Source organism: Cavenderia fasciculata, assembly GCF_000203815.1.
Source record: "Cavenderia fasciculata unplaced genomic scaffold Scf_Dfasci-F-a-25c12.r2-5, whole genome shotgun sequence".
Taxonomy (NCBI): Eukaryota; Evosea; class Eumycetozoa; order Acytosteliales; family Cavenderiaceae; genus Cavenderia; species Cavenderia fasciculata.
This window is the reverse complement of record NW_004457729.1, coordinates 2,128,931-2,155,781: the sequence shown is the minus strand read 5'-3', so window position 1 is coordinate 2,155,781 and position 26,851 is coordinate 2,128,931. Positions and strand designations below refer to the sequence as shown.

The following is a 26,851-nucleotide window of genomic DNA, read 5'->3' as shown; positions in this document are numbered from 1 at the left end:
TTGCAAAAAAGATAATTGGTATTAGTTTGATACAAAATCTGTGTGTGTCGGTGATTAAAATCAATAAAAATAATATTATAAATAAAATAAAAAAGAAAATGATGATAATAACCTGTCCATCATCTGGAACCTATGAATCCGCTATCTTGATGAATAAATAAATATTATTTATGTTTATTAAAAATAGTACAATTTATGCTCTAGTCTCTAAAGGAATGACTACAAGTCTCTTGCGCGAAAATTTAATACTGTATTTCTTTTTAAGGATATAGATGACAGCTGCTGTCACCAACACTGCAGCCACTACACTTCCAACAACAATACCTGCTATTTGTTGAACTGATAATCCATTCTTTTTAGAACAATCATTACCTGAATTACTAATTAAAAATGAGAAATCTATTTAAATAATAAAAGGAAAAGGAAATAAATTAATTGATGTTTGTTTGTTTGTTTGTTTGTTTGTTTGTTTGTTTGTTTGTTTGTTTGTTTGTTTGTTTGTTTGTTTGTTTGTTTGTTTGTTTGTTTGTTTGTTTGTTTGTTTATACATACCAGGATCTAAAATAACATTATCATTAAAATTTGGAATATTAATAGCAATTAATTGATTAATATTATCATTTTGTTGTTCTTGTTGGATAAATGATGTGGTGATGGACATGAGTCTATTATCAACGATGCCAACTTTAATAAATCTACCAAAAATACTCTTTTCATTGACACGTAAACTAAACCAATTAGAATCGATTGTTGGGCTACCACCTCCACCAGAAGGACCTTGATCTGATGAAAGACATGCATTTCCGTCTGTAGATTGAATGGTGGTTGACATTAATAATCTTAGAGTCGATACTTGACTAGAGAATTGATAGCCATCCAATTCGATGGTGTACTTTATAGAACCTGGTACCATGAGCAACAGTTGATTTGCAAATGTATAGTTGGTGGTGGCATTAAACTCTTCAATAGTGACCTTGACGATAGTGGTTTGTATAGGCAAGTTGGTGTCTACAGGATCAACCAAATGTGAACGGTAAAAGTAACGGATTCGGCTGTCCAACTGATTACTACTATTCCATGTAGTAAAGGGGTAGGATCGAATAACTTGGTCATTTGTAGGATCGATCTCTTGAATGGCAACAATTGAGATGATACTCTTGATGGTACTATCTACATCGACTGTTTCAACTGATGGGTTGGTAGCATTAAATGTGGTGTTGACATTGATAATGGTCGACATACATGTCACTCCACTCCACCCAGGGTTGCAAATACAATTTGTACCCGAACAATATCCATTCGGTCCACAACTAGATGGACATGTTACATTTGTGTTGTTTGGTGCTTGTTGAACATTAATGAGACATGCATTGGATGTAATGATACGACGTGCAAATAGATTAAATGTTTGGGTGGGGGTAGCTGTCATATTAATCTGTAGCATCGTGGAAGATTGGAAGATGACCCAGTAGGGTGGTTCATCAGATAAAAGGTTGATAATAGGTGGGTCAAATATAGCAGTTGCTCCATACAAATTATTTCCAATGACGGTGACTACATTTTGTGCAATCGAACAACTGTCAATATATATAGTCGAGTTTAAAAAGTCACGCTCCAACGTTACATTGAGTGCTTGACCAAAAGTAAGCTTAGTGTTGGCAAAACCATGAGCAGAGAATATAATTGGGTAGTCTTTGTTTCCGTAGCCATATGGTAAGACAATCTGTGCTTTGTAGACATAGCCGACCTGTGACACATCAAGAATTGCCTCAAACGAAAGTGGTTGATTGGGTTGTGTGAGTTTGGATGCGAGTGATTGGACATAGATGATGGGGGTGTGACGAGCAGACATTTCAAGTCCATCCAAATCAACGACTGTGAGTGTCACGCCTACAGTACGTTGACTAACCGTTCCCGAAACATCGACCTTGTTCTTTGTCAGAGTAAGTGTTCCCACTGGAATGTTTGACGAGCCACTCAGTGGACTATTATTAAAAACAAACTTGCTCGCAGCTGCAAATTGATCAGTATTTCGAATCATTGCCAATGGATCCATAGTTATTGGCTTACTTGATGATCCACAATTTCCACATGTATCACAGAGCTCTACATTGTCAAAGGTAAATGTTTGGTCCATTGGAGAGCCAGTCGTGAGTGAAATCTGATACACTCCATTAAACTTGGTACCCGACTTTCTGGTGGACTGATTGATGACAAAGGTGTATGGCTTGTAGTCCTTGTTGGATGTGACATTGACAATACCATGGTCAAACCCATTTGGTTCATCTTGAATGGTAAAATTCCAATACATGATAAACTGTCCATCCGATTGTTCGAGTACCTGTGAAAGGTCGGTAATCAAAGGCAAGACTCTATCGGCGGCCGGTGAGATGATGGTCAAGATTGATTGTGGTCCAAAAAGAGGAGCGAGGATGGCCGACAAGAGGTACTGACTCTCAAAGACCAGAGTGTAGGGATAAGGACCTTCAAATGTGTTTCTGGGGACGGTAATGTTGAATTGGTATTGTTGGAGTCGATCGTTCCAGACGGGAGGACAAGGTGGCCCATTTAAGAGTTGGTCACTGTTTGGTAGGAATATAGGAGAGGGTAGTCTATTGGCAATATCGAGTGATTTGAATGAAACAGACAATGTCACTTGTACATCCATATTAGAGACATCGATTACATTTGGTGAGAATACAATCGATTGTATATCATTGACTGTGGCAATGAGGGGAAATGGAATGACTGCAAGTGTTTGTACAAACATATTTGAAAAGTAGTTGCCTTGTCTATACGCTCTATCATACACTCTAAAAGTATATGAATTTTCAGACACAAAAACAAAAGTTGAGCAATCCAGTGTAGCTTCGAACCATCCATCAGTAATATTTCCACTAACTAAATGTCTCTCTTCCAAATAATACAATCCATTCACTGTAATCGATAAAATACCATAAATACTTGATGCCCTAATCATTAAAACAACCTTTGTTTTCATTCTATTAATAATTAAATCATTAATAATTGGTAATGATGGACCTGGAATTGGTGTATCTAAGAAATAAATAAATAATTAAAAAGTAAATATTAATATTAAACTCATTTATAAACTATATAATAATAAATTTATATATTATATCTATTTCTATTTCTTACTTAATCTATTTGGAATGATAACCTTGTGAATAGTTTGATTAGCATTACAAGTGAATTCAGGTGGGACTGCTTGATTTGGATAATACAATAGATAAGTCTCGGTGAGATTATTCATTGAACCTGAAATACCAAATGGATAGTCGTACGATAAAAGATTGGGTTGATTGTTTAAAGAGAGTGACATGGCCATTAGAGCTTGACCATTTGCAGCGATGGTTGTAAATTGTATATAGACTCCTTGCATTGCCGATATGAATGGTATTGGTTCGGTGTTGACATGGGACTGACCATAGAGACCTACCCACGAGAGTAGGTTGGTATTAAAGGTATGCATGTCTCCAACAAACTGTCCAAACGAATAGAATGTATTTTTAAGGTATGTGGGTTGAATATTGCCAATTTGTCGATAGGACATAAATGTACAGTTATCTCTATTACCCTTGGCTCTTAGTGTTATAGTTTGTATAGTGACCGAGGACTCATTGGTACTTTGTTGAATGATATTATATCGAGCATTGGTGATTGTTAAAAACGACAATTGATAGGTCGTGGGACGTGCCAGTTGAGCAAAAGGTATATTGTTGGCCACAAAATTACTCTGCACTGGTTCAGGTAGCGCAGTCTGTGGACGAGGAAAGAAACTAGGGAATACAATACTACCAACAAACACACCATTCCCATCAATGACAGTGACAGAGACATTGTTGAAAAAGTTGTATTTACATGCCAACGATGGTACGGCAATCAGCATCATCGGATACAGATCACCATAGCCAGCCGAAAGACCCTGTATTCTAAAACAACTAGAGTCATTGCCCGGAAAGGTATAAGAATAACCATAGTCTTGTTGAGTTTGTTTGGTCAAGAATCTACCTCTAAACGATCCAACCATCGCTACACTAAATTGTCCAATATCTTGATAATAAGAATTAAAACTATCAAATCTTTCATTTGTTGCTTCTAGAGAAAGATAAAGAGAAAAAGAAAGAGATAAAGATGTTTTTGTTAGATTAAATCAATAAGCGACTATTATTATTGTTATTATTATTATTGTTACATACTAATACAATATATTTCAAATGGAGTGACTAGAGAATTGACAGTTGATGTAACTGTCACATTGATAGGTATAGGTTGGTTGCCTGTGGGAGGGATGTTCTTTAGATAGATTGTTAGCTTGATGAATGGAGATGCACCAGCATCTTGTGTGACACCGTTGAATAGTGCCGATGGAGTGATTTGTGTTTGGGTGGGTTCAGCGCTTTCGACGCCTATCACTAATGTCCCCGAACATACATCTCCTACTGATTGATACACAATCAGAGGTAAAGCGGCTCCTCTAAATGTTACACATTCTACATCACCAACTAATGAAGATGAGAGGAGGATAAAGATGATTAAATTAAATAAAAATAAAAAACTAGTATTCCTATTTGCTGGTGGTTTGATGGTTGGTTGAACCATTATTTTTTTTTTACACAATACAAATAATAACAAATAAATAAAAAAGTATAAACAAATAAGATTAAGATGAAAGAGAAAGAGAAAGAGAAAGCGTCTGTCGTTCGAGCCCGACCACGTCTGTCCAACCTCGGTTCAATTATGGTGGAGACAGCAGAATCAGAGGGTATCACCAAAAGAAAAGATTTTATTATTTGATTTTTAGATATTATCTCTCTAAATAAAAGGGTTGGGATTGTACAACCATACTTACAACGACATTCTATTTTCAAAGTATTCTTGCAATGGAGAGAGAGAGAGAGAGAGAGAGTTAAATTTATATCTTTTGAACAAGAGATACTCGTACATGTACGAATGATGTTTAGATAGATCGATAGATTATTGATGATTGCAATGAACCAACTTCGTTGATATTTTTTAAGCAGCGACACTCCGGAGTGCACTCTCCCCACCGCCACCACCCAACCACCAATTGAGGTGCACTTTGTTAGCTCATCACACGATCGATCGTTTCAAACACTTTTTAAACATTCAACTCCTTGACATATTCGTTTAGTTGTATTACGAACGATCTTTTTATCTATTATTTATTTAATTTATATACATTTATTTACTTCAATTATAAGATGGAACAGAGAATATTTAAAAAAGTATTTTCAAACATTGTATTATTTAATTATATCTATTCATTTGTACCAATCATTTATCAAGACGAAAGAGTTGTATCATATAGATTTAAAGAGTTACCATCGATCAATATATGTCGGCTAGATTCATCTTCATCTGCGAAACAAATACAACTATTTCAAGTAAAGCTGAAACATGACAAAGATTTTGTGGTTTACTTTAAGAAACTACCTGCAATCCTAAGAAGTAGTTGGATTGATTTAAATACTGTCAAGACATTGTTGAAAAGATTTCCACATTATTTCCACAACTCTTTGGTACCAAGTGCTAAAGAAGAAAGAAACAATGACAAGACCTATCGATCAAAGAGTTGGATACTAGATTGTCTATCGATATCTGGTAATCTAGAATGTTTACAATACATCATTGAACAATGTCCTTGGATTGGTGGTATTACTCCCAACACTGTCGATATGGCATGTGAATCGGGACACTTGCACATTGTCCGTTACCTCCTCTCATCATTCAAGGGTATTGGACCAAGTCACGCTGGATTTGAAGGTGCTGCACTCAATGGCCACCTGCCAGTCATTCAACACCTACTCGCTACGACCAACATCAAGTTTACTCACCAAGCTGTGATGAGTGCCGCCAAGTCTGGAGTAGTCGACCTCGTTCGTCTGCTACTCAAAGAAATCAAACGTGCAGAGAAAGGGTCTGGTCTGAGTTTAGATCAATTCCTAATGGCTGCTGCCATCCAAGGTGGGTCACCCAACGTCGTTAAATTGGTATTCGATCATCTTGGAAGAGACTGTCTCAACAACTCTTGTTATTTCTTGATGGATATTGCAGCAGAGATTGGTGATTTGGAGATTGTCAAGTTTCTAGAATCCAAGAAATTGGTGACTCCATCAGTTCGCGAGAAACCGACACGTCTCTCATTACCAGCTGCCAGGGGACACTATGACGTCGTAGAGTACTTGCACAGAAAGAAATTGTCGATGCTGACACCAGGCGATCTCCAAGAGGCATGTAAACACAACCAAATGGCAATCGTCAAGTATATCGTGGACAAGGAGCCAAGCGGGATCTCTGTCATGTGTGACACTGCACTTGGCTTGGCCGCAGAGTCTGGTCATTTAACAGTATGCCAATATCTCTTTGAAAAGGGTCTCGTGCGACAATGTAAATCCGAGACACTTGTGGCAGTATGCGAAGCGGGGCATTTCGAGGTGGCCAAGTTCCTTGTTGACAACAAATTTTGTGCAAGTGTCAATCCAACAGAGTCAGCAACCGTCACCGAGACAATGGATAAATGTCTCAAGGCCAATGCCAAGGTTGGCAACCTCGATATGTTTCAGTACCTCGTCAAATCATTTAATTTGTTGACCGTCGAGTTTGACACGATGAAATACTCGAGTTTTACTATCAACCCAGTAGAGCTGCGTCATCACCAAGGATCCATGCTCATTCTCAAGTGTATGCATGTCGCTGCCGAGCACAGTCACATCAACCTTGTCAAATGGATGGTCGCACACTACACCATCCCGCTGTCCAAGGTGCGTTTACTCCTCACCATCGTTGCAGAGGTAGCATCTTCAGAGTTGTTGGATATGTTTTATCAGGATGATGCCGATACTACAATTGACAGTATTTTACCAATCTTGCAAGCTGCATCCAATCATGACAATGTAACATGCTACCAATACTTTTTAGCCAAGGGTGTACCAAAACAACTATTCAAATGTCCACTACTAATGGACAAGGCAATTGAAAAAGGTGCAATTAAAATTGTTAGATGGTTGCATCTAAATATTATTGGTGTTGTCGGTGGTGGTGACAATACTATTGCAACATGTTCTTCACAATCTGTTGATATGGCAGCTATAAATGGTCATCTTGGTGTCATTCAATACCTACAAAGACACGGTATTCATTCAGGATTCTCTTCTTCAACTGCCACTGTGGCACTCATGTATGGTCATTACGAATTGGTTCACTTTTTATTAAATAATCGTACAGAAGGATATATCAGTCAGGGACGATGTCTTGTCGTGGCATGTTCCTCAAATCACCTAGAAATTATCGAATACCTACATACACACCACGGGCCATTGCCCATCACATCCTCTTTGTTTAAACATGACCACGAAGATATCTACCGATTCCTCATACAAAACTACTACGCCATCATCACCAAACAATTAAATATTAGCGACCTTGGACAAAGACAAGCATTCTTTTTGACCATTCTCAAACAACATGAACAAATGTTGGAAAATTTAAACAACGCAAACAATACAACATTTTCAAAACTTGCTAAAATAATCTTTAAATCTAAATAAAAAAATTAAGGAGAAAATAGTAGTAAGTATTACGATTATTATTTGATTTGATTTAATTTTTTTATTTATTTATTATTATTTAAAAAAAAGATAAATATTATTATTATTATTATTTTGTTTGTTTGATTATTTTCTTAAAAACATATATTTAAGGGCAATTGAAACTTCCATGACAGCTTCATTTGATTCATCAAGACCGATGGCAAAGAAACCGTGAGGAGAGTTGGTATAACGAGTGTGGTGGACTGGGACATTGGCAGATCGAAGTTTTTTGACATACAACTCACCTTCGTCACAGAATGGGTCGTGACCGGCAGTGAGGACGTGAGCGGGTGGTAAGCCAGCCAAACCAATCTTTGTATTGGATGCACGGATGGGACTGGCATAGATATTGTCAACGTCATTTTGATGACAATATTTATCAGAGAACCAACGGAAATAGGCCATTGGCATGAGATAACCTTCCTGGTGAACGATTCTCGAGTAGTATTTCTCTTCGTTGCGCTTGAGATCCAAGATGGGGTAGATGAGTACTTGACCGGCAAGACGAGGAGACTCCTTGTCTCTGGCCATCAAGGCGACTGCAGCCGCTAAATTACCACCTACACTATCACCGGCAACAACAATTCTACTAGGATCACCATCAAATGAAGCAGCCTTTTTGACAGCCCAACATGTAGCAGCATAACAATCCAATGCAGCTGCTGGGAATTGATGTTCTGGTGCCAATCTATAATCTACAGAGATAACAACACACGATGATTGATTTGATAATAATCTACATAATCCATCAATTGATGGTGTTTCAATTGATTTTGATACAAATCTAAAAAGAAAATAAAAAAGTTAATATAAAGTAAATAACATTATTATTATTATTATTGTTTTAAAAAATTCTTCTTACCCTCCAGTATGGAACCACATAACAATTGGGAAATTTGTACGTCTTTCACCTGGTTCCAATGATGGACTATAAATTCTAACTCTAAATCCTGTACATCCTTGAACATCCAAATCTGATGGTTCCAACATTAAATCTTGAACTCTTGATACTGGAATGGCATTTGATGGATAATTCTCTAATGAATCAATAATTGATCTATCAAAATCTCCATCTTCATGTGCTCCCATTTTCCTAAAATTGATTTGATTGGTTAGTTTAATTATTTCCTTTCCCCTTTTCCTTTTGTTGATTAATCACTACATACCATAATAAAACTTTGTTTAAACCTGATACTACTTTAGTTTCCTTGCTTACACCTCCAACATTGATTGTAATGGTAGTTTCTTCACGTGCACGATCATTAAGGGTTGTAGTAAAACATTTAGAGCATACTTTTACACGTGTTGTATATCCATATTCTTGTGGCAATGAACAATTGAGTGCACAACATTCTCCACAAAACAAGTGTCCACATCTTCTACAATGATGTCCTAAAATTTAAATTTAAAAAAGAATCATCAATCAATATCTAGTGAGACCCAAATATATATATTTATCTATCTATCCTGTTATAATTGATCGATCATACTTCTATTAAAGAATGTGAATTCACTTGAACACATTTCACATTTGTTACTAGAGTTGTCTGGTACCCAATCAGGTTTCTTGATGGCTGGTGGTGAAGATGTATCATAGTTGTTGGCTGTACTTGTAGTTGCTTGTTGTTGTTGCTGTTGCTGTGGTATAGTTTCTCCTCTTGCTTGTGCATCTAATTGTTTTTGTTTTCTCTTTACTGATTTATGATCTATGACTATTGGTTGTTGTTGTTGTTGTTGTTGTTGTGGTTGACTCTGTTGGACTGGTTGTTGTCTTTGTTGTTGTTGTTGTTGTTGTGGTGGATATTCTATAGTACTGTCAGCAGTAGTTGATGTATTATTTGTTGTTGATGTAGTAGTAGTTGTTGTTGTAGATGATGAAGTTGGATATGATAAAGAAGAGGAAGTTGAAGTTGCAAATGGAGATACGTTGTTGACAAAATCACCTTCTTCTCCCTCATCATCCAATGATGATCTATTTAATGGATTATCACTAAAACTCATTCTAGTAGTAGTAGATAGAAAATAACTTGTAATAATAATAATAACTAACTTGTGTGTTGTTACTACTTCTTTACTTTACTATACTATCCTAATACTAATACTAAATCTAAATTAATAAATGAACGGACTGATTTTCACCATACAAGTAACACACATTTAATTTATTTATTTTTATTCTTTTTTTGCCAGATTCTCTCGACACTGGGAAAAGGAGGTTGAAAGTTCACCATTTCATTAGCCCGCAGCTTCCAACCAGACATATTAATATTTGATGGGTGACTAGACACACTAGTTATATATATATATATAATATCTATCTATCTCTCAGAGAAGGAGACAAAGATATTGTTGTTTAAAGGAGAAGAGTGATCGCTAATATCATATCATATCATATGATTGGTGGTACCAGCGACAGCGAGTATATATTATATTATAATGTTAGAGAGAGAAAGAGGTGGGATCATTCTAAAACATATTCTTCTTTAGATATATTAAGGATAATATAATTTATCATTACGATATCTCAAAATGTGTACAATGTTGTTTTGTGCAAAGCGTCGGTTAGAACTGATCCATTGCACTGTTTTTTAAAATGTTGCAAAGAACGTAGTATTATTAAATTTATTACAAGTATAGCAATGATGGAATCAAATAATAATATAAAACTACCATGGATATTAATCAAGGATATTGTTAATATCATTTGGACACAGTATTCATTTTGTAAATGCAAAGAAGAAGATGATGAAAAAGAAGAATCAACAACAACAACAATAACATTCAATCAATGTTGGATACATCATCATCATAGTAGTAGTAATAACCTTAACATTCAAAAAGATAGATTACAATTATATTTAATTTGTAAAGATTTATATAAATTTGTATCGGAACATTTACCAATCAATGTATTGGTTGAACACAAAAATAAACATGAATGGACAATGATCAAGAGGTTGTTTAGGGTAGTATTAAAAGCAGAGAATGTTTTGTTTTCCGAACAACTAGAACAACAACCATCAACACTAAAGCAACACAATATTGGTAGATTTGCACTATCAAAGAGCACAAGACAAGTCATTCTCCAACCCCAATCAACCTTTCTTACTCTTCGCAACCCATTCTTTAAGTATATAAAGGCACTTCATCCATTCGAAATGTCAAATCTATCCTCTACGATGACTGCACTAGTCAAACTAAAAATATTGGGTTTCCAACTAGAGAATGTACAAATGGAGACGATAGCAAGGATGAAACAATTGGAATCGATTGACATTCAACTATGCACCACCAAAGAAGATGCAATGCTTCATTTCATCCATACACTCAACCAAACACACCATAATCACTACCAACACCCATCATCGATACGCAAATTATTGGTGCCATCTAAATTCTCGTCACAGCTATTATTGGCTCTAAATGATAATATTAAAAGCTCTCTTTGTAGTTCTTCGATTTATTTGGATGGCACAGACACTAGCCAACAACAACATCAAAAACAACAACAACAACAACAAAAATTTCCAAAGCTCTATTCTCTAACTATTCATGGATTCAAGGTGGTTCAACCACCTCAGTCATCACCACTTTCTCGCGTTACTAATAGTAGTAGTATTTTTTTTGCTCAAGAAGCGAGTTCTCTAGTCCCCCTTTCGGGAAGAATGTCATATACTATTCCCGTGTTCAGCCATATTACAAAGATTTCGGGAATGTTGCTTTTGGAATCGGACCAGTGGGAAGAGATCCTCCCCACGCTCACTCTTTTACAACAAGTCCAAGACACGAGTAATCTCAATGTTCTCAATGCGACCGCATTCGATAAGATGTATACTCCATTCATGTCGACATTGGCTCAGATGGGCGTCAAGCGCTTCGTTATCCTCGAACGTGTTTCAGATCACAACACACCACCGTTACACCAAGCTTGGAAAAAGACTTTTTACAATTCGATAGGGTATGCATATGGTGGATATAAATTTAAATTGGACCGTATTATTCTCGTAAACTTTATATTGATGATCAACACCACAAACAATACCGCACCCACGAACAATAAAGAAGAGTAGATCAATCAATCAATTAAGTCGACCGCAATCAATCAATCAATTTGCCCAAACTCCTTTTAATAACCAAAACATCCTTCCCTTCCTCTTTTTCAAAGATGCTGCATCGATCGATCACCACCACCCCAATCTCCACACCCACAAGCACATACAAAATTTGATTGTGATGTTTATTTTTTGCAATGTTGTTTTTTGAGTTATGTTTTTAACACCATCAACCACCATCACCACGTCCAACCAAACAGAGCTTGGAACACTAACCCAAATTTATTTTTTCACAACAACAACAACAACAACAACAACAATCCTTGTAATGACAATTGTGTGTATATGTGGTGGTGTTTAATTAATTTGATAAAGTATATTAAAAAACACATCACCGCTAAATCTAACCAAAAATAAAATATATGTACATACACAAACAACACAACCAAAAATTAATTAATTAATCAATCAATCAAAAATCGATCAAAAAATATATTCTCCATCCATTGTATCATACAGAGCAAGAGCAATCTTTTTCATCTTTATCATCATCATCATTAACACCGCCATCATCATCAACACCATCAACACCATCATCATTTACATTGTTACTCCCTCCCTCAATCAATCAATCAATTAATTAATTTCCAAAATATTTAATTGTCTTTTTGTTTGTTTGTTTGTTTGTTTGTTTGTTTGTTTGTTTGTATACACAATCTGTACAGATACAATAATCCTCAAAAAAATAATATTATACATTTACTTTTGTATTGTACCCTTTTTTAAATAATATTTAAATATTTACCAAAAATGAAATATTTAAAAAATACAAACGTTTCCATAACAAGTGCCCAACAACAACAACAACAACAACAACATCAACTTGTTGAAGAAGAGGCAGAAGAAACCAATGACTGTCAATCCAATTGTGGAGAGACAAGACAAAGAGAGTATTCAATATGTTCATCTATAGGTGAACAAACAGACGAAGAACAATATTCAAATCATTTGGATGAAATGATTAAAAATCTATTACTAAAAAGAGAAAATAAAACTTGTTCAGATTGTGGTTCTCCAGGTAACTATAAACTATAACAAATATTAAAAATATTTAGATATATTATTCTAACCCTACTATTTGTTTCTTTTTCTTTATTTCTTTTCCCTTTTTCTTTCTTTAGACCCAGTCTATGCTAGTATATATTATAAAGTTATCATATGTTCTGGGTGTGCAGTGATTCATAGAAAATGTTTAAAATCCAAGGTTCAATCAATCAATCTATCAAATGAATGGTCTCTGGATGAATACCAATCCTTTTCAAATACAAATAATATGATTGAAAATGAATCATGGGAAAAATATTTACCTCTCTCTTATATTAAACCTACTTTTGGTGATTCTTCGTATGTATAAATCAAACAAAAAAATCAAAAAATCAAATTGTAATATGTATTTAAATATTAATTTTAATTTCTTTTTTATTTGTTTTATTTATTTAAGATTATTAAAAGAGAATTGGATATTAACAAAATATATTCATCAATCATTTACAAGTGAAAAGAATTTATCAAAATTAAAGATGGATTTAACTGAGGGATGGATAGTAAAGAAAGGAAAGGTCGTAAAGAACTGGAAAAAGAGATGGTTGAGACTGTGTCAGGTGGGAGACAAGAAAAAATTAAATTATTATCGTGGTCCAACCGAAACCACTGCATGTGGGTCAATAGACCTCTGTCAAGATGGAGGTGCCATTCAAATAGATTGTATCAACGATAATGGAAAGAGAACCAATTGTTTTGTCATTTGTACGTCCAAGAGAAGATATCTTATTTCATGTCCTTCACAAGAGGAAATGTTTAGATGGATTCAACTTATTCGTAGTTCAACAAATTATTATAATCAATTTAAAAATATTCCACAACAAATTACAATTTAATTGTAGTAGTAGTAGTAGCGCGCCGATCCAAATAAATTATTTATTATATACTAAACCTTATTTATTTAAAAATAAATGTATTTTTAACAATAGAACCTACCTCTTTTAAATTCTACTAAAATATTTTAGTCACAAACAAAAAAAGTATAATATTAATATTAATATTAATATTAAAATTGTTTATAAAATATTATGTTAGAAATGAATGAATCCTTTTATTATTCTTTCTTTTTTTACAAAATAAAAAAAAGTATGTAAAAAAAAAATACCATTAATCGTTTGGTTGGATTTAGAGGGGCTGGGATGTTGTAATTATTATTATTATTTTCCCTGACCCTCTTTCTTTTTCCATTGTAAAATAAAGATGGCGTATATATGTGCAAATACATATATATATATATTCTATTCCATCTTTTATATGTCTCTCTCTCTGTCTTATTATTATTATTATTATTATTATTATTATTATTATTATTATTATTATTATTAGTTTTCTTAATCATTTGAAACATCACTATTTAATATTGATGCATTATCAGGTCTGAAACCCTTATTTTTAATCCTATACAACATTGCTTCCATATCAGATGTATGAATCTTAAAATTACTAACATCTTCATTTGATAGGGTTTTAAATTTTAATAAATTTTTAAGTGCATCTAAAAAGTACATATTATATTAATAACTTTGTTTGTTTTCTTTCTCCCCAAATGATACATACAATTAGCAGCTTCATTCTTTAATTCTCTTAAATCACTTCCACTAAGCCCATTTGTTTTTTCTGCAAGTAATTCAAAGTCAAAATCAGGTGAATGATTATCCTTTAATAACTACAGATAAATATATATATTGATTGAATTAAGTGTTAATATGTATTAGTAATTACTAAATGTTTGGTTTGTCTTTGTTTTCACTTACAATTCTTAATATTTGTTCTCTACCACTAGTTGTTGGTAATTCAACTTTAATTTTCTTTGGCATTCTCCTTAGAAAAGCATCGTCTATAACCTCTGCTCTATTGGTGGCACCAATGATAATGATTTTAGATTCGAGTAGACCATCCCATAGTTGTAGCAACATTGATTTCTTGCTGTTGCTTAGTTCCGATGACATGGTGTCTCTGCTCGATGTGATGGCATCGATTTCGTCGATAAAGATAATAGCAGGTTGCAGTTTCTCCGAGACGGTAAAGACTGCGTTGATGAGCTTTTGAGACTCTCCATAAAACTTGGACTCGATCAAAGAGTCGTTGATTGATAGGAAAAAGTATCCAGACTCTCTCGCGATGGCCTTGGCCAACGATGTCTTGCCTGTGCCAGGTGGTCCGTACAACAGTATACCTCTTGGCACTGTAAACAGATTATTATTGAATAGGTTGAGTTTGAGTGGCAGGAATATCGAGTCTTGCAACTCTTGAATGATATGGTCGAGTCCTCCAATCTCATCAAAAGACGTACCTATGTTCTCAGGAACAATCAGTCCATCCAAAACACGCAACTCGTACTCGTTGAATGAATGCATGTTGATCTCTTTGATGCGAGGATGTGACTTTAACTTGTTTTGTACTGCCTTTGCAACTTGTTCAGTCTCGTGGTCATGATCTGTTATCTTGTAGTATATGAGTAGACCAGTAAGTGTAGCTGCTAGAACGGTAGCTCCAATTTGAGCAAGACTCAAGAGTAGATTAATTGATTCTTTTGCCATATTTTGAATCAACTATCTCTATCTCTCTCTCTCTCTATCTCTATCTCTATCCTCTCTCCTGTTACTATACTACTACTACTTCTACTATACTATTCTAATGATACAAAGAATTACAACAACAACATTAATTAAAGAAACAAACAAACCAAACAAACAATAATATATCACCTGACAAGAAGAGTCGTCTAACCGACCAACCCATATAAAAAAAATTTCAAAAAGACAAAGAGAGGGAGGTCTCATCGCTCAATTTTTTTAGGTGTGACGTAATGGAAATGTGTGTCTCCATCTACGATCGGTCTGCTAGCAGTTCTATCTTTTATTCATAATAATAATAATAATATATATTGGATGTTTTTTGTCAATGAATGAATGAATAAATTTAATTAATAAATGAAGTTGGTTGAGTTTTATGAATAAAATAAACAGAGAGAGAAGAGATCTCTTGCAATCATATAAAAGAATGGTGGGATAGTGTCGATAACGATCGGTCACTTCACCCTTTTAGGGAACTGAACTATTGATTATCATAAGGAGCTGGTTTAAAAAATGATTTTAATTTTTTTTTTTTACACAAAAATCAAAAGACCCAAAAACTGATATTGTCACTCCTCATCTTCATCAAACACACAAGAAGAAAGAATAGAAAGGTGATATTTAAGCAGTATTGTACGACTCCCTGCAGACTTATCTTCTTCCTTCATTCATTCATTCATTCATTCATTCATTCATTCATTCATTCATTCATTCATTCATTCATTCATTCATTCATTCATTCATTCATTCATTCATTCATTCATTCATTCCTTTTATTTAAAAAAGTTTTTTGTTTGTGTTGTACATATACCTATATACATATCTCAAATATTATTTATTCTAAAAAGGTCAAATCTATAAACACACACACACGTTATTGTATCATATATAAAAGAAACAGATAGACTATAGATAGAAACAATGGCAGACGAATTCACTCCAAACGATAGAAGTATGGATCTTTCAGATCGCCGATCCGATCCGATCTGTGCGAATACCAAACTTTTTAAAGTACTCAATATTGATTCATATCTCTCTCTCCTATCTATATATATTTAGAGTATATCAATACTTTATTAGCACAAAAGAATCAAGAATCGACATACATTGGTATCGCCGACAAGATTAGCAAGAAAAAGAATAAAAAACCAAGCAAGAGAATCATTCTCTTGACAAAACACCGTGTCATCTACTTGAAACCAGGTCAAACTAGAGTTAAAAAGGAAACTCATTTCTTGGACATCGTTGAAATTAAAAGTTCAAATGCTTCCGAGGTATGAAACAAACAAACAAACAAATATTTATAGATATTTATATATATCTCATACTTAATATTATTTTTTGTTTATTATAGATTATTGTTGTATCAAAAACATTCACTTATGGATTAAATACTCCAAAGGCTGATGATATCATTAATAACATTAGATTATTATTCAGTCAATCTTATCTTGGTGCACCCGAAGATGCAGGTTTCAAATTGGATGTTAAACCATCATCAAGATTAGGTGATATTCAACCAAAAGGTAAATAGAGATATATACATAGAGTCGTCGATTGATTTATCTAACAATGATTTTCTATAGAATTACCATGTGGTGGATTTGTTGAAACTTATCAATTCTTGTGTGATTATTATCCTTCAACACCTGTTAGACTTGATATTTGTTGGGATATGGATCACATTGTATCAGTTAGAAATATCAAAACATTCAACATGAATGAAATCGAACAACCCATTTCAGCAAGCGATATCAAAGCTTTACTTGGTGCTCTCAAATACAACACCTATTTCAAGAGTTTGGTGTTTAATGGTATTCCAATGGGCAAGGATCAATTGACTGCATTGGCCGATACATTGAGAACAAACTCTACCATTGAAGATTTGAGTATGAACAATGTCGGTGCCAAAGGTGACACTTTACCCATTGTTGCCATGACTCTTGGTGCAAACAAGAATATTGGTCTAACTTCAATCGATCTTTCACATAATCCAATTGAAGATAAAGGAATGATTCCATTCTCAAATTATATTGGTGTAAATACGAACAGATTAATGAACAAATATTTATAGCTCTTATTAATATTCCATCTCTCTTTTTGTTTTAGGCAAGTCCACGTGGTATTGCATCATTAGATTTTTCAAATACTAGTATGGGTAAAGCAGGTGTTTCAGCATTGAGCAATGCACTTAAAAAGAATGTAAAGATGCCATCATCATTGACATACCTTAATCTAAGCAACAACAAGATGGAAGCTGATGGATCGGCTGCATTGGCAAACTTTTTGGCCAATCCAAATGCTCTTCGTACTTTGAATATTTCAAATACCCTCCCAACTATGGAAACCATTGTTGGTGCTTTGGTACGTGGTTGTTTGGAATTGAGACATCTAGATCTCTCTGACAATCGTCTCACCAAAAAGGAGGTAACTCATCTTGTTCGTTTTATTGGTGCTTCAGCAACTCTCAAATCCATCAATATCTCCAATACAAAGGTTCCAGTTGAAAATCTTAAAGAACTTGTTGTGGCTATTACTTCAAATCTTTATCTTCAAGATATTAATTTTGATACCAAAGTATGAAATCAAAACAGAAAACAGAAAACATGTAAAATTAATTTATTTTTCTCTTTCTTTTTTAGAATAATGATTTAGGTATTGCAGGAGCAAGAATGTTGGCAAGTTTAGCTGATAAGATACCAAATATTAGTGTATTGGATGTTAGTGAAAATGATTTTGGTGATGAAGGTGTATCTGTTATTTGTGAAGGATTCTGTCAAAACAATTCGGTCAAGAGACTTGTGCTCAATGGCAATTTCAAGGTATCAAAGACAAAGTCTAGACCATCGGCCATTGAATCGGTTGTCAATCTTTTGGAAGCTGGTACTTCACTCGAGTCGTTGCACATGACCAACGGCACATCAAAGACACAACTAAAGACTGAGATTTTGCCCATCATATACTCGCTTGCCACCAACGACTCGTTGCTCGAACTCGATATTTCAGGTCACCAAATGGGTAACAAGGGTGCGATTGCCCTCGGAAAGGCACTCCAAACCAACAAGGCATTAAACACATTGGTATGGGATGACAATATGACTGGTTTGGCTGGCTTTGCCGGTCTCCAAGTCGGTTTGGAACGTAACCTCACGCTAAAGAACATGCCCAAGCCATTGGTCGATATTATGCAAGCACACAGAGAAAACCCTGCCAAACTTACTGCTATCATCAAGGATATTGACTATTGCATCAACCGTAACCAAGCTCCACTGCGCAAGATGGAGAGCTCTGGTTCGGGTGTCGGTGCCACCAACCTTGCCTTTTTGGCCAGTGGTCAACAACAATCGATTGAAAAGTGGTTAAACAAGATTAAATCGGTCGGTAGAAAGACTACTGATCCCGAGCACGTTGTCGCTATCAAGGATGCTGAAAACACTGAAAAGGTGATTGGTGGTATGCATCTCATCAAAGAGGCTGTACATGCATCTCTCGAGATGGAATTGAACCAAAAACTCAAAGAGTTTGTATCGGTGGTTGGAGAAGTCGTCAACAAGAAAAAGGAAGAAATGTTGCAACAAATTTTAAAGACTATGCAAGGTACATTCCAATCGATGGATCAGTCGGCATACAAGCGTTTGGCTACTGGTATTCAATATGGTTCAAAGGATATTGATGAATCTGGTATTGAAAGTACATTGGTCAAGGGTGCTGGTGCGGAATTATCAAACAAGGTACATGAATGTTTCTTGTCTGCTCTTGAAATTGCATCAGATTACACTTATGAAAAGATTGGTAATGGCTTGGAAAGTGTATTCCAAGACTTGATCCATGAAGAGAATGCTGCTGCCGCTGCTGCCTCTGAAGGTCCAGAAACACCTACACTTGGACGTGCTAACCCTCCATCCACCCCTACTTCACCAACTGCTCCATCCACTACTCCAACTCCAGTCACTCCAACTCCAGTCGCTGTTGCACCAGCACCAGCACCAGCAGCTGTTTCCAACAATGTGCCACCTCCAGTTGCACCACGTACGGTCGGACCACCACCAACAGCACCACGTACTGGTATTGCTGCACCTGGAACCGGTCCACAGTCACCAGAGGTGCAAGTACAAAAGCCACCTCAACCAATGTTCAAGGTCGGCACCAAGGTTGCCGCCAACCCAGCCCTCGCTGCCGCCATTGCCAAAAATATTGGTGGCGGTGGCGCTCCACCCATGTTCCGTAAACCAGCTGCCGAACCAGCTCCCGAACCAACCCCTACCCCCACCCCAACACCCGCCGCAGCACCTACAAAGACAACCCCATCCAAACCAGTGGTTGTCAAAAAAGACAAGGATCCCAAGAAATCGTCATCTGCTGGCGCAGGTGGTGAAATTTCAGATGCTCCAGAATCAGACGCCGAGTCACTCAGCCATGTCACCAAGAGCAGACCACAAGTTCAACACAAGAGAAAACCACCAACTAGAAGACCTGCTCCACCCCCATCTTAAAAAAAGACTGGTTTAAAATCCAATCAAAAAAAAAAAACAATAATGTATTACAACAAATAACAACAACGTAGCAAATGATAGATAATGGAAATAGATATATATATACATGTGTTTAGATATCTTTTTTTTATTATTATTCACCACCTCTTCTCCTCTATTTTTTCTCTCTCATAATTACACTATTTATTGAAAATAAAAGAACTTCAATTTTGTACAACAATAACAAACTTGGCTTTAATATTTAAGATAAAACAGGGTGATAATGATGGGTCAAAGTTGATTTTATTCAATCTTGACTGCCAATCAATATACAAAAAAAAGAAATAGTTGGTTTCTTTTTTTTTATTTATTTCATTGGTAATTGAGTATTTATCTAAATCCTGGAATGACGACAGTAAAGAAAATACATAGGGATAACAAGGCAACAACCATGGTAAAAAGATAAGCAGCGAGGATACTTCCATGTTCCTCATCAGATGAAGAGGAGGAAGAGGACCAGCTTTCAAAACTGCTTGATGACCATTCTCCCCAACTGCTTGATGAGTACCAGCTGTTGCTGCTGCTATCAGTTGATGATGAACTATCACTTGTGCAATCATAGACATTACCATAATAATTAACCTTGGCATAACCAGAACATGATCCATAAACTTGACCACATTGGTATTCCGATGTCTAAATTAAATAATTAAATAATTAAATAAATATTAATATAACCGTATCGATTTTTGTACTAATTTGATTTACCAACATACATAAAGAATATTTTTAACTGGTTTAGAGGCTGGGCAATCAGAAGATACTCTGACATTGACCCAATTCAAATTACTATCGTATTGTGGAGTAAATGACTTCTTGCTCATAAAGTATCCACCGATAATAGAACTACCAGACAAGAATGCAGCGTTAAAATCAACATCATCACCACCAATAATAGATTGAGCATTATTGTATTCAAATACGCTCTTTGTTAAATCCAAATTAAATGGTTCATCATTTGAATTTAATTCAACTCTCTAAAAAAAATATATATATATATTAATAATTATTATAATATTGTTGTTGTTTTCTATCTACTTACAATAGTACCAGCGCCAGTTCCATTGTTGGAAAGGAAAAAACAATTATAGGCTTGGAATTTTGTTTGAGCGGTCTTGATGTTGAGGACACCAACATTTCTAGCAAAGTTTGAGAAGAATTGAGTGCTGTTGGCACTAAAGTAACTACCCTTTTGAATGTCACTAACACCACCAGTGACAAGAGCAGAGTTTTCACTCAATACAGTGTATCCAGTGATGACGGTGATGTTGGATTGCATGACACCTGATCTAGAGGCATTGCATTGGTTGACTGTACAAGCGTACATTGCCAATTGTTCAGTGTAGAATGCACCACCAGCGATCTTGGCAGAACATCCTTGGAAATAAGAGTTCAAGGCAATGATTTGATCGTCAGAGTAGACGGCACCACCATTTTGGTTGGAATAAGAGTCGGAAATGGTCGATGAATTCAAGACAACGTAGAAACCTTGTGCGTTGATGGCACCACCGTTGAGGTTAGATCTACATCCACCGATATAGGTGTTGGTGATTTGTAACAATGATCCGTATGGTGAAGACACGGCAAAACATCCCATTGCTGGACCGACACTGGCAGTCGATAGGATATTGAGGTTATTGATGGTGATGGTCATCTTGGCAACAGAGTTGGAGGTGTATTGGAGGAATGTACTGTTACATGTAAATTTGACAATATCTATCGACGAGTATGGCTCAATGTTGATGAGCTTGAAATTGCCTTGCATATAACCAACACAATCACTATAACGTCCAGCTTGTACTTTAATATTCAATGATTTGGAACCAAGTAAATCAGCATATTGTAAACATGCTGGAACTGTTGGACAACTAAACATAAATAAACAAACAATAAATAATTAATTATTAATTACTTTCATTTTTTTTTGAGGATAGTACATACAATGTTGTATTTTGTTCATGGGTTGGAACGACTGTACATGATTGATATTCAGGATTGACAGTGCATGTGTAGTCATAGATTGGACTACCAGCTGGAAGAATACCGCTTTCAAATTGTTGTTTAACTTTTTGGTGAAACTGTTCTCCTTTTTGATGGACGACTGATGATGATACACCCAATATGATGGTGAGTACTAATAATAAGGTTAAAAGTAACCCTTTCATTTTCTACGCTAACTATTTACTAACTTTAACTATTACTATTTACTTTTATATATATTTATCTGTACACTATTTATTTACAATTTATTGGGAGAGGAGAAAGAGAAGTGATCTACAATTGTCGAGACAAGGGCCAATAACTAGAAAAGAGTAAGCGGGCTTCGATCCCACAAAACAAAGAAAAAAGAACGTGTGAGGTGGCACTTTATCAAAAAATCAGAGAGATCTTTGATCGATTGGCTCTTCACTTTACATTATTGATGACCTTTATAAGAGTTGTAGGTCTAAATACTTTTAGTAACTAAAACTAAAGAATTATATATTTCGTAGTAATAGACAAATGAATGCAAGACATGACAATGAATTAGAATTAGAATTAGAATTAGAATGAATGTTAACTTTTTGTGAAGTTGTGATGGTTTTTGAATAATTTTAATATAAATTTTGTTTGTTTAGTCTTTTTTGTTGTATTTTAATAAATAGAGAGAAAGATGGTAAGTGATAGATAGATAGACAGTTGTTATATCATACTCATTCATTCATTCTAATATTTATTGTAGAACGCATTTGATATTCAACCAGTCAGATCAAGAAATTGGGAAGTAGAAGAGGAAGAAGAAGAAACTAGACAAGAACTTCAAATCTCTCAACCATATCTTAAAGTAATTATCATTGTAGACAATACACACACATAACGTGTAATGATGATGATGTTACTAACTAAATAGATTCGATACTTTTACTTTATAGTTTAATAATGAATCATGGAAAAGTGTAGATCTAAGTAACAGGGTTGTGATTGTTTCAACCAGTGATGCTCCATCTATATTTATTAGATCAACATTTACTGATTTGATTGAAATTGGTGAGATTATAATAGATGATATTGTATGTATACAACACATATCAAAGAGATGACAATGAAAATATGAGATATATCTAACTATTATTATATTTATGTGTTTTAAAGAAACCAATTAAATCAAATGAAATTATAATTAATAATAGATGTATACTTTATCAATCATCAAGTGACAAATCAGTTGTATTTGTAATCTGTCAATACAAGGTAGAATCTGATCGCGCATTCAACATGACTGAAACTATCTTTGGTCTCTTTAAAACACCACAATCTGTCATTGTATTGGATTCTCTCATCAACACACTCTATCTTTCTACAGATTATAGACATCCATCACCTCCCTTTTTGAGAGTTGTATATACTTCTTCTTTCCAAAATGTTGCTCAATTGGGTTTCATTCCTTTGGAATCACCAAATTTAGTTGAACGTTTAACTGCTGGAATATTATCTTATGTATGGATACACAGAAATCATTATCATCACATACCAATTACTAATCCCTTCATATATGATAACAGTGTGAAATATTTAAGATTCCAGCTATATCACTTCAAAATCTTGTAGAATCATCAGAGTTGAGTGTAGCCAGTATTGCCAATTTCGAAGGTGCCGTTGCCAAATTACATCCAGTGTTTCAAAGTGTCCAAGAATCTAGTAAAAACAAAGAAAGATTGGCTTTGTATAGAAAAATGGTTAATATTATAAATAGAAGAGATGACAAGGGTATCTACATGTAAGGGTTGATTGATTAATCAATACCTCCATCCATCCATCTTGTATATCTGTTTAGCCAGTTACATATACGTCCCTCCCTCTACACTTTTGTCGATTTCTTTTGTTTTTATCAATCAATGCCGAAATTTATTTATGAGCTATTTAAAAATCTATTATCGAAAAAAAAGATTTTTCTCCATCAACCAACGCATCGTCGTGGGTTGTAACAACAATTCAACTTGATCCATTCCGTTTTTGGACATCCATACACCAAACACACACAACACCAAAACAACAACTCTCTCACAGAGTGTTTAAAAAACAAGCTCTCTTATTTGTCTTTGTTAAGATCATCAACCCCTTTGTTGAGATCGTCACACACACACACCATAGAGAGAGACACCCTCGTCTAGTATCAGTATACCCCACCATAAAGATACAAATAGAGAGATAGAAGGTTAGAGGTTAGAGACAGAGTTATATATTTATATTTATATTTATACATCAACCAACCATCTCCCTACATCGCTGTAATATTAATTAATCAATCAACAACAACAGGTGGTCAGCAGCTAGCTAGTTTGTTCAACTGATCAGTTCTATTCAAATATATTCAGTCTTTCTTCTTTTTATCTCTTTTTTGATCAAATCAACATCTGTAGATAAATAGAAAACACAAAGAGTTTATAGAGAACTATAGTTTGCAAGTGAGAGAATGTCATTGTTCTCTCATCAGCACAATCATCATCTCAAAATGTCTACAATTCTACTCTTTATAACGGTGTTGTTGCTGTTTGTTTCAACGATGAGTTGCATCAACAATACTACTACCACCACCAATACTACTACCACCAACGATGATAACAATATAAAGAGAGACAACTATACTTCTATAATACCATCAACATCATCGTCATCGTTATCTGATAATAGTAATGATACTCGTAAACATGGTGGTAACAATAATAATAACAACAATAATAATAATAATAATAACAACAATATTAACGGAAATAATAATAACAATAACAATAACAATAACAATAACAATAACAATAACAATAATAATAACGGAAATAACAACAATAACGGAAATAACGATAACGGAAATAACAATAATAACAATAACGACAATAATGGAAATAATAATCATGATAATGGAAACAATAATAACGGAAACGGTAACCATAATGGAAATGGAAACCATAATGGAAATGATAATGGAAATGATAATAATGGAAATGACAATGGAAACAATAATAACGGTGATGATAATAATGGAGATAAACCAAAACCAATCACAACGGTTAGTATTACAACTACATATAGTATTACAACCAATAATGGAGCGTCATCATCTTCAACTAGTTCATCACCCAATGGAGAAGGAACGGGATCGCCATCTTCTTCCTCTACTTCATCTACTACTGGACCAGCATCTACTTCCTCTACTTCCTCTGTCACCTCTGCCTCAACAGGACAGACACCAGTTCCTGTTCCACCAGATGGATCATCTTCATCTTCATCTTCATCCCCAACTTCATCTTCATCTTCATCGTCAGTAACTACATCGTCAGTTACTACATCAAATAATGGACCAATTGAACCAACGTCCTCATCTTCATCATTTGATTCATCTGATGCAAGTGACTCTGATAGTGATAGTAAAGAGAATGAAGAATGGGATAATAATAATGAGCCAATGAAATGTTATAATGTACCAAATGAATTTATTAAACCAACAAAGGTAAATTCACAAATCTTTCAATTGTTGGTCCCACACAATTATTAATAACTATTTTCTTATATTCTTATAGAGATATATGCCAAATCAATGTTCATTCCTTCAACAAGATGATTCAAATGAATTAAGTTGTTGTACGGCACAAGATAAAATCAACTTCCCAGATAGGGATAGCGTTGTTTATAATCAAGTGGATGGAATGTTTGTTGATTGTTTTGATCGAAAGATATCCAATTACACCTACAAGACTGTAGAGTTGAATGGATCGACACCAGATTTGACAGCTCCATTCCAAGACTTTAATGTAGTGGACAATAGACAAGCCTATCAAACATGTGTCGAACATCTCTACTCTCTTCAATGTATAAGATGTAGCGTCGATCATAAATCGATACTTGGTCGACCATTTATACCCGAAAAGCCATTTATATTCAACTCTACCATTCCACCACTATTTTATATCTATCTCAACGAATCTGGCCTATATCATGAAGCCTATGAGAAGTATAAAAATTCATCAAAACATAATAATAATGGTAATCATAATGGTAACGGTAACGGAAATGGTAATGTAAATTATTTAAAACGACATAAAAGAGGTTATGGGGGCTATGGTAAAAATAAGAAAAATCCATATCTTGGAAAACCTGTTGTACTTTGTCAAAGCTATTACGATCAATTGTCAGAGTATTGTCAATACGTAAAGATTAGAGGTATTCCATTCCAAGATATGTTTTATACACCAATTACAAACAACTTTATGGGTAAAGCTCCAGACTCTGGCTACCAAAATGAACAAATCAAAACGGTTCTTTCACTCGATGGAATAGACACATTTTTGGTTTCAGATCGTAACTGTTTCTTTAGACCTCTTCCAGATCTACCAGAATACGAATGTTCGGTCGTCACTGCAGCTCATAGATGGATCAATCCCAACCTTCCAATTCCAATGGGTGCTGATCAATATAAAAGTGATTCCTCGAGGAATCACAATCCCAACAACCACTTTGTATATTTTATTTCAACCACCATTGCATTGATAACTTTAATAATAGTATAAATATTAATTAATTAATTAATAATAATGTAACAATAACAAAACACTCCACCTTTTTATTTATTTCAAAAAACAATAATAATAATCGAATAATATAACTCCCTTCCCCTCATTCACATTAATGGTTACAATTTTTAGGCCTACATCCCACCATTCAGCCAATTAATTAATAATCATAATAACTCAAAATAATAATAATAATAATAATAACATTTTAAAATCAAAAATATATTGATCTTGGATATGTTGGAATACTATCAAGGTATAGGATTTCATCAACACCAATAATCAAACCCCCCCCCCCCCCCCCTCCTCCCATACTCCAAACAACAATTCCTTAAATCAAGGATAAATTATAATTATAATTCAAAGGACCAAAAGACATCAAATCAATAAAACTTTCGAATATCGATTGAG

General features: G+C 34.7%; 10 protein-coding genes across 10 annotated transcripts; 6 read left to right on the top strand and 4 right to left on the bottom strand.

Annotated features, from left to right (window-relative positions):
* Window positions 1-193: 193 nt before the first annotated feature.
* DFA_01185 (uncharacterized protein) lies at window positions 194-4,623 on the bottom strand (the record flags this gene model as incomplete). The annotated part of the gene is made up of 5 exons (XM_004359097.1): window positions 194-399; window positions 553-3,057; window positions 3,160-3,647; window positions 3,828-4,119; window positions 4,221-4,623. 5 exons carry the CDS (start codon window positions 4,621-4,623, stop codon window positions 194-196), a joined length of 3,894 nt encoding a protein of 1,297 aa, XP_004359154.1.
* A 623-nt stretch (window positions 4,624-5,246) lies between these two features.
* Window positions 5,247-7,592, top strand: DFA_01184 (multiple ankyrin repeats single kh domain protein; the record flags this gene model as incomplete). The annotated part of the gene is made up of 1 exon (XM_004359096.1): window positions 5,247-7,592. One exon carries the CDS (start codon window positions 5,247-5,249, stop codon window positions 7,590-7,592), a length of 2,346 nt encoding a protein of 781 aa, XP_004359153.1.
* A 126-nt stretch (window positions 7,593-7,718) lies between these two features.
* DFA_01183 (Esterase) lies at window positions 7,719-9,895 on the bottom strand (the record flags this gene model as incomplete). Its single annotated transcript, XM_004359095.1, has 6 exons — window positions 7,719-8,418; window positions 8,497-8,727; window positions 8,801-9,026; window positions 9,125-9,660; window positions 9,720-9,741; window positions 9,889-9,895. The coding sequence occupies 6 exons, from the start codon at window positions 9,893-9,895 to the stop codon at window positions 7,719-7,721; spliced, it is 1,722 nt and encodes a 573-aa protein (XP_004359152.1).
* A 332-nt stretch (window positions 9,896-10,227) lies between these two features.
* Window positions 10,228-11,704, top strand: DFA_01182 (uncharacterized protein; the record flags this gene model as incomplete). Its single annotated transcript, XM_004359094.1, has 3 exons — window positions 10,228-10,244; window positions 10,267-11,249; window positions 11,412-11,704. The coding sequence occupies 3 exons, from the start codon at window positions 10,228-10,230 to the stop codon at window positions 11,702-11,704; spliced, it is 1,293 nt and encodes a 430-aa protein (XP_004359151.1).
* Window positions 11,705-12,496: 792 nt separating this feature from the next.
* Window positions 12,497-13,623, top strand: DFA_01181 (uncharacterized protein; the record flags this gene model as incomplete). The annotated part of the gene is made up of 3 exons (XM_004359093.1): window positions 12,497-12,764; window positions 12,868-13,090; window positions 13,188-13,623. The coding sequence occupies 3 exons, from the start codon at window positions 12,497-12,499 to the stop codon at window positions 13,621-13,623; spliced, it is 927 nt and encodes a 308-aa protein (XP_004359150.1).
* A 495-nt stretch (window positions 13,624-14,118) lies between these two features.
* Window positions 14,119-15,327, bottom strand: DFA_01180 (AAA ATPase domain-containing protein; the record flags this gene model as incomplete). Its single annotated transcript, XM_004359092.1, has 3 exons — window positions 14,119-14,282; window positions 14,345-14,453; window positions 14,542-15,327. 3 exons carry the CDS (start codon window positions 15,325-15,327, stop codon window positions 14,119-14,121), a joined length of 1,059 nt encoding a protein of 352 aa, XP_004359149.1.
* A 957-nt stretch (window positions 15,328-16,284) lies between these two features.
* On the top strand, window positions 16,285-19,856 carry carmil (leucine-rich repeat-containing protein; the record flags this gene model as incomplete). Its single annotated transcript, XM_004359091.1, has 6 exons — window positions 16,285-16,315; window positions 16,423-16,637; window positions 16,718-16,889; window positions 16,950-17,401; window positions 17,473-17,940; window positions 18,006-19,856. The coding sequence occupies 6 exons, from the start codon at window positions 16,285-16,287 to the stop codon at window positions 19,854-19,856; spliced, it is 3,189 nt and encodes a 1,062-aa protein (XP_004359148.1).
* Window positions 19,857-20,225: 369 nt separating this feature from the next.
* Window positions 20,226-22,060, bottom strand: DFA_01178 (uncharacterized protein; the record flags this gene model as incomplete). The annotated part of the gene is made up of 4 exons (XM_004359090.1): window positions 20,226-20,531; window positions 20,612-20,872; window positions 20,938-21,763; window positions 21,837-22,060. The coding sequence occupies 4 exons, from the start codon at window positions 22,058-22,060 to the stop codon at window positions 20,226-20,228; spliced, it is 1,617 nt and encodes a 538-aa protein (XP_004359147.1).
* Window positions 22,061-22,548: 488 nt separating this feature from the next.
* Window positions 22,549-24,226, top strand: psmG1 (proteasome assembly chaperone 1; the record flags this gene model as incomplete). The annotated part of the gene is made up of 6 exons (XM_004359089.1): window positions 22,549-22,551; window positions 22,618-22,719; window positions 22,808-22,945; window positions 23,028-23,372; window positions 23,453-23,611; window positions 24,080-24,226. 6 exons carry the CDS (start codon window positions 22,549-22,551, stop codon window positions 24,224-24,226), a joined length of 894 nt encoding a protein of 297 aa, XP_004359146.1.
* Window positions 24,227-24,348: 122 nt separating this feature from the next.
* Window positions 24,349-26,830, top strand: DFA_01176 (uncharacterized protein; the record flags this gene model as incomplete). The annotated part of the gene is made up of 3 exons (XM_004359088.1): window positions 24,349-25,380; window positions 25,451-26,431; window positions 26,807-26,830. The coding sequence occupies 3 exons, from the start codon at window positions 24,349-24,351 to the stop codon at window positions 26,828-26,830; spliced, it is 2,037 nt and encodes a 678-aa protein (XP_004359145.1).
* Between the last annotated feature and the right edge of the window lie 21 nt (window positions 26,831-26,851).